This window comes from Bombus affinis, chromosome 9, assembly GCF_024516045.1.
Source record: "Bombus affinis isolate iyBomAffi1 chromosome 9, iyBomAffi1.2, whole genome shotgun sequence".
NCBI classification, from domain to species: Eukaryota; Metazoa; Arthropoda; class Insecta; order Hymenoptera; family Apidae; genus Bombus; species Bombus affinis.
Genome location: NC_066352.1, coordinates 3930881 through 3938629, shown reverse-complemented (window position 1 = coordinate 3938629; position 7749 = coordinate 3930881). Strand labels below are relative to the sequence as shown.

At 37.3% G+C, this 7749-nt stretch overlaps 1 protein-coding gene across 1 annotated transcript; it reads left to right on the top strand.

Moving 5' to 3' along the window:
- Positions 1 to 227: 227 nt before the first annotated feature.
- Positions 228 to 7749, top strand: LOC126920047 (zinc finger protein 286A-like). Its single transcript, XM_050729929.1, has one exon. The coding sequence runs from the start codon at positions 720 to 722 to the stop codon at positions 2112 to 2114; it is 1395 nt and encodes a 464-aa protein (XP_050585886.1). The 5' UTR covers positions 228 to 719; the 3' UTR covers positions 2115 to 7749.

Below are 7749 nucleotides of genomic sequence, written 5' to 3'. Positions count from 1 at the left end.
GGGATCCGCTTAAAGGGTAGCATTCTCTATTAAAGAATCGACAGGAACGACATCGTTCTCCAGTTGAGAGGCCACGGTACAGCGGCGTAGGAGATATACATTCATTAGTCAGGCGGTTGGACGGGGCGGTGAGTGTTTACATGAGCACGCGCCAGAATTCCACCGGAGTGGTGGCAAATATGCACAGTGGTGGGGGTAGGAGGCCGGAGATCGGTCGACCAATAGGAAACAAAGCGAGACGCGGCTCCCGGGCGGAGCGTTCGAATATACCAGAGGTTCGACTCGCGTACTTCTGTCAAACGGCGTTCAGCCGTCGAGGGAGAAGATAGCGTGTCTTATATACTGGAAAATATCCGAAAAATCTTCGACAAGTCTTTAAAATCGTCAAGAAATTCCATCTGTTCGCCAAGTGAGAAACAAATATATCGAAAAGTAATCTGACGTCGTTCTAATCGTCGTAGAATTATCAATCGACAAGACATCGAGAAAGTCACCATCTGTTTGACGAGTGTAAGATCAGCGATCATCAGACGTCGTGAGTCGCAGAATTATTAGATGAAGAACGTTGATAGGCGACTGCACTGTGCACGTTAGAGAAGAACCCAGTGTTTTTAAGAATTATTAATCAACGTAAAATGGAAACGGTTGAAATATCGAATATATGGTTCGTCTAAGGAGAAACGTAAGGAAAGAGACATTTGGCAGAGACGAACGTCAGTATGTTGCACAGTTCGTTGCCACGGGCGTTCCTGGCCCCTGGCTTGAATTATCTGGGTTACTACGGTGACGAGATCCACCAGCATTCGTACGGCGCGGCTACCAGTTGGCACATTCCTATGGAGAACCCTCCCGCCTACTCCAGGGTTCCCGATCATCACGTTCTTCAAAACTGGGACTTGTCCAGATCGTCCACCCCATGTCCCCTGGATCTGTCTCTGAAACCTCCGCCTACACCGATCACGCCGAAAACCGAAGATCTCGTAGATTCCAAGAAAGATCAGAGAACATTGGACGATGTGCAGAAAGAATTGGAAAACACCGGGTACGGAAGGAACAGCGACGAAACGGGTCCTCTGGTGGTCGACGATTTCGACACGGTTCCACGAAGTTCCTCGGTGCACAGTCATTCCAGTTACGAGCTACTTTCCAAGAAAGAACCACTGCAAACTGCGGAACCAACGGTCAAAGCCTGCACCTTGGAAGAGGCCACCAGACTAGCTCCCTTTGGTTCAAGCTCGAACGAGATCGCTTCCAAGTATTACACGCACAATCAGAAGCTTCTATTAACCAGTCCTAGTCACCTTCAATCGGTACAAGGCTACCACCAGCAGCTTCTTCTAACACCGCAGCATCATCTGCAAGGGATGCAGCACGCTCCCATGACTCCTCCTAGCACACCGTCGCCTCCGCAATGTCCAAGACGAAAAGTAAGAGAGGAGGATTCGAGTCCAGCCTCGACGACCAGCAACAACAACGTCGCGTCTAGTAGCTCCAGATCCAGTTCCACCGAGAAGCTTCTTCAAAGACCCAAAAAGAAACACGCTAGAAGATTGAAATTCGACGAGGATACCAGTAGCCCGGTGTCGGGTACCGTGATTTTGGGCCCGGACGAGGCTGTAGTCACCGGAGACATCGATCCGGCATTCAACATCGTTGAAGTCACCGAGGAGGCACGAGCGGAGCTAGCTAAGATCGAGAACAGGCTTGGCCCTTATCAGTGCAAGCTCTGCAGGCAATTGCACGAGGACGCGTTCCAGTTGGCCCAGCACAGGTGCTCCAGGATAGCCCACGTCGAGTACAGATGTCCAGAATGCGACAAGAGATTTTCGTGTCCGGCGAATTTGGCCTCTCACAGACGCTGGCATAAACCAAGACTGGCTAACGGAGAACATTCGTCGTCTACCGGGAGTATCGAGATATCGTGCACCAGGTGCGACGCGAAGTTCACCAGGCAAGCAGCGCTGAGGAAACACCTGGCCAGTCAACATCCAGAGACCAACAACAACAACAATCACAACAACAATAACGTGGTGGTGGAGCAAGGAGGAGCTGTTGGTAAGACTGACGTCGTTCAGGTGGTTTCCAAGGGTACGTTGAACACCGAGATCCCCTGACACCAGTTCCCCGCGAGACCCTTGCCCAGAAGACCAGGACTCTACTGGAGATTCGGCCTTGATTTGTAAAGACCGAGTCTCCTAGTGGAGGGTTCTATTTTTTTGCAATCTCACGTTTGAGAATTTTTTTCGAATTTTTTACAGTTGCTTGGTTGCAGATATGATAAAGAGCAGTTGATATATTATCTTTGCATTCCCCTTTGTTCTTGTTGTCATAGGGTATTTTTGGCATTTTTTAAGTTTCATATTATATAGTAATGGGATAAATTTTGTTCTCCTTTTTATCTTTTATTTTTCTAGTTTTGTAATTTTCCTTAGAATCGTAACACGTGCAATTTTATGTTAATATTTCATTAATGGAATAGATATTTCTTAAAGGATAGATTTTTTCTTTTTTTTTTTTTCTTGGAGCGTGTAATTCAACCGGTGTCGTATACAGGGAATGATGCAAGAGGGAAGGAGTAACGTGTTATTCGATTAGTAAATAACAGCGAAATCAAAATTTAATATGACATTCTTCTCTGTACGTGTTATATAGTCATTATGTTGAAGAATACGTCGGTCGAGGATTAAGAATTTTCTTTCGAAAACTGAATATTTCGATTTATATAACGCCTGAAATTTGGTAACTTGAAAGATTTTGTATATATTTTCAACTGCACAGTGATTTTTTAACCTTTATGCTAAATTTATTTTCATTACGTAAATATGTTTCATATTCCGATACGCTTATCGTATTTTTTTATATAAACTTATTCATTAATAGATTGCACATATCTTGGAGTTTCATAAGTTTTATAGTAAGGTATAAAATATCCTACTTCATATCATGATAAAATTTATCAAACGATAGAGTGTGTTACTACCGATAAAAAGATTTTGCAGCAGCTGAGAATATTGCTTTTAAAAACAACATAACGAAACGAGCGTAAATTTCAATCGTGATTATAGATATTTTACTGACGGCGAAATTTCAGTTATCAATAATTCGAGACGATATTACGACACACAATCGTAAAGTACAGTTAACGATCAATTTCAGAATTTCTATAATAATTCAAACTGTTTTTTTTTTTTTTTTTTTTTTTAAGAAACATCGATTATGATATCTATTAGGTCGTTTCGTAAATTTTGTCGCTTTCCGATAACAAAATTTGGCAGGAAATTGCGAAGAATCATTATGAGATCAATCATAAATTCCCTCGTCCTCTCATCCCTTCTCATCTAGAAATTGTTTGTTTCTTTTTTTCAATTTATTTCACTCGCTTCTACTCGCTTTTCTTTCGCGAAATTTCAAAAATCCCCGTTTCTTATTAATCTTTGAAAAAATATCTCCTACTAAAAACTACGTAGTAATTAATAAAATTAAGAGAACTATAAAACGGATGAAAGAAAACTAGACGATTTTTTAATGAATGAAAAAAAGAAACAAATACAAATAGGAAACAATTCTTCGGCAAAAATAAGTAACGAAAGAGAAAACGACCAATCTTATGGAACAACCTAACGGAATCGCGTTAAAGAAACCAAGAAAAGATTTCACTGACGACTTTTCGTTTGCCAATAAAATTTCGGTTCTCCAAAACTCGAGACAATAACCGCTGTTGCAACGGAACAGTTAAATACTAACGTGTGTGCTTACGAATGGCACGAGGGGCGAATCGGACTGTAAATTTGCATAGAATTAGAAGTAGCGAAGCAGCAAGGTTAATACGATGTTGCGTGCGATGTAAATCTGTAGATAGTAGAGAGAGGTCGGTTATAAAGCGTGACTGTGCGTGTACATATACCTAGCTGGTAATTTATCTGTGTTGTAATATTTATCCAAGGCGACGATTCCTCATCTTTCATCCTAAGTTAACACGTTGCCTGTCACGGTGGCCATCGGTGAGCCACGTTACTAAATTCTTTAGAACAACGATCTTCCACCCTTTTCATCTTATGGCACGCATAGACTAATTGCTAAAATTTTGTCACAGACTAAAAACTATGATAAATAGATATATTTGATTGGAGACAGGGCTATCGTTTTGACCATCGTCGTCTTTTTATTCCACGATCCTTTGAAAAGAGAGCTGATTGAATACGTTAGGTATCGCGCGTTTGACAAATTTTTGCTGCACACCTCTGAATCGGTAGTTGATAATGATTGAGAATTGCTGCTTCGGAATGATGAAAATAAGATAAAGGTTACGGGCTGAAAACTGTTTAACAACGTGAATATCTTGGATAACATTGTTGGAGGAAAAAATCGGATCTAATACTTTGCACGAATGAAAGTTTATTGGTTGAAAATATATAAAACTGGCGTGGCAGCCGACGTGTTAAGAGAACGTACGTTATTCCGATAAGTATTCCTTAGCGTCATAAATTTAACTTAACTCACTGATTGGACTCATCGAATCGAGTGAATCGTGATCATACAGCAAAATATCAAAGATATTTAAGGCGATCGAATTAGCGCGTATCTAGTCGACAGGGTTATCAACTACTCGTTGATTACTTTTAACGTAGGATTAAGTAAGTTGGATAGGTAGTTTTTAATCGTGGGAAATAGATTCAGTGGATATTTCGTGGATAAATTTCTAATCAAACAGCCACTGTAATGCATATCGTGTATTATTTCTTATTAATCGTAAGTAGATGTAGGAGGGAAAATGTTATTAAATCGTTGGTATGTTTTATAGTGAAAGAATTGCATATATAGTAGTCCTGAATCACTTATTATTTGCTATTGTAATTATGAAAAATTCGAAAACGCAAAAATACGCAAAGTGCCGTGTTCGTTATATCGTTTGGTAGATAAAGGAAATTTTTGTCTACTTTGTAAATTATATTTCCCAATGAGAGGAAAATAAATACGTTTATTTCGTTCATAGCAGATGAAACTACATCTTAGCCCTTTGCATTCCGAATTTTATTTCAATTTCGTTACCACCAGCTTCCAACGCTTTTAAGTATTTTATTTGAAATTTACTTTAACTAAAAACATAAGACGATTTAAATAAATAAAGGAAGAAACAAATTCACTTAAATATCAATTTTGTTCTCACTATTGTTTTTTTTTTTTTTTTTTGTAATTTTTAAGTGTGTGATATATCTTGAAACAATTTCCAGGATGCAATCCTGGTTTTCTTTCGCACGTTTCACGACAAAAGGTGAACACGAAAGAATGTCGAGTGGAACTCGACAAAGGAGCTCCTGAGATAAAAACTCATGTCGAGTAACACTCGACATAGAAGTGCAAAGGGTTAATAATACTTTTCATAAAAATATAATGATGCATTGAAGCAAAAGAGAGCCGACAGTAATTAAACGAAAAAGTCATTAGTAAAAGGAAAGACATTTGCTAATAAGGAATTACACGTGTTGTCATGTCATGGATGAAAAAATGAACATGGGAGGGAAGTACCATAGGAAAATTTCTCAATTCAGTAAATTCAGTGACTACATAGTGTATCTCAATTTTGCGTGAATATGATCGTCTGAGTTAGTATGTACGGCTGCGTGTAATAAGGAGTTGCTTCTAGTCTCTAGTCAGACAGCATATTTTAAAGATCATTGCCAAATCGTAGCAGTTGTATCTAGTTAGAGAATGAGAATGTATTCACTGTTCTAAAACGTACTCCGATAACATGTATTATTTAGATAGAAACACATATTGATTGAAAATTCGTAGTTAATCGAAACGTTGTATCTATCAAATTATTTCGAACGAGCAAAAGGATGTTCAGTTCTCGGAATATAAGTTCTACGACGTATCTTTTTCCATATATTTAAACATTTAATAATAAATTATTTTTTCGCCCATAACAAAGAAAGGCAACTTGTGTGAACGATAATATCGCTACATTATAGTTATTAATACACATTATTATTGCCATCGTTTTTTGCCACTTGTTTCTCTTAATTACTGGGTTTCATCATAGTAAGGTGGCTTAAGGTGACAGTGAAACGTTGTAAACATTCTTTCAATTTTTTCAATTAAAGAATTTCACAAAATCCTCTTATCATTATTATTATTCGTTAGTTCGGTATTATCATATTGTAAATTAATATTAAGATAGAATACAATGATTTCTTTAGATTTATAATTAAAAAAAACACCAAAGATTTGATATAGAATATCAAACACTTGTTTAATCACCGTAATATCGTTTCGGGTCACCGACGTTGTAACATTCAGTTTAGTTCTTTTTTTTTTCAGTTTCCCATTCTGCTTTATTCTACTCATTTAGAATAAAAGAGTATAATCTAGTCCAAGAGTAGAGAGCGAAGGTGTCTTTTTTAAGATTAAGTAGATAATAAAAATCACGAAGAACAATCACGAGAAACTTGTAACCGCGTGACTGGTTTAGGTATATGTCATAAGGATAACCATCTATGTATAATTCCGATATAACGAAATTTAATTAGCGTTCTGAATCGTAGAAAATCGTGAAATAATTACGTGGTTTGTAGCTGGAGACATTCGGGCGACGACCAACCGGCGAACGAAAAAAAGTAGGACACTGTTAAAAGATAAACGTATCTAGATGAACGCGGTGAATGTTAATTAAACAAAGCCTAGTCAGAACTAGTCGTGAGTAAGCATACAAATATATATACTATCTCTAGAAAGTGTATGAAAGGAACTTAAAAATGGAGGAGTTTATCAGCGACGAACGATTATTCGTAGACTGCGGATTTTTATGTATTTATTTTATTTTTTATTTCCCTTGGACTAACGCTGTTTTATTAGGAAATAATTATATTTTGTCTAAATATTATTTTATGAATAACTTGATAATAATTTAATGACGTAAAGATACACGTAATATGTGAAAATATATATAAAATATCCGAAGTAGAATATTTATTAAATTCCATTTGTTTAATCGTGTTCGCAAACATCTGAATCTGCATAAATATCCGCAGTCGAATTATCTGTATAGGTAGTTATATCTTCTGATCGTCGTTAATTATGTGTCTGTAACACGATAGTCAACGAATCAGGCGATCGTATGTACATATGTATGCGTTAGATTGTTACAAAGAATTTGTCCGGCTATATCGCGTGATATATTTTTTAACGAATTATTTATACGCTGTTGAAAGCGATTAGAATTAAGTTGTCTTACATAAATAGTACATAGCGAAGAATATTTTATTTAACCAAAGCTCGATATGCAAGAGCATGTACCTACGTACTTAGAAGATTAATACGTGGTGCTATAACTGTAACAGCACTCATGATAGCACAACAGGTTGCGTGTTTAAGCGAATCAAAGAGGTTGTCACCTATCAAATTAAAGTAAGCACTTCGTGTTCACATTTTCCTTTTTGTTTATCTATACATGATGTAATAAAAGATCACGATTAAATATGTAAAAATTATCGATAAGACGTACGAAATTTTTGATTGGAAAATCGACAAAATGTTTGTAATAATCTTGTCTGCGATACATGCACATGTATCTATAAATATGTATAATAACGATCCGTGTCCATGTGAGCTGAGTATCATCGCACATTTAAGAAACTGCAAGTATAATTGATTGTATGTAACGTAGGCTAGTCACCAGATGTATTTTCTGTTCATATCTGTATATATCAAAATTTCATTTCTCGTAAATATACGAATCTTGAAAGCGAA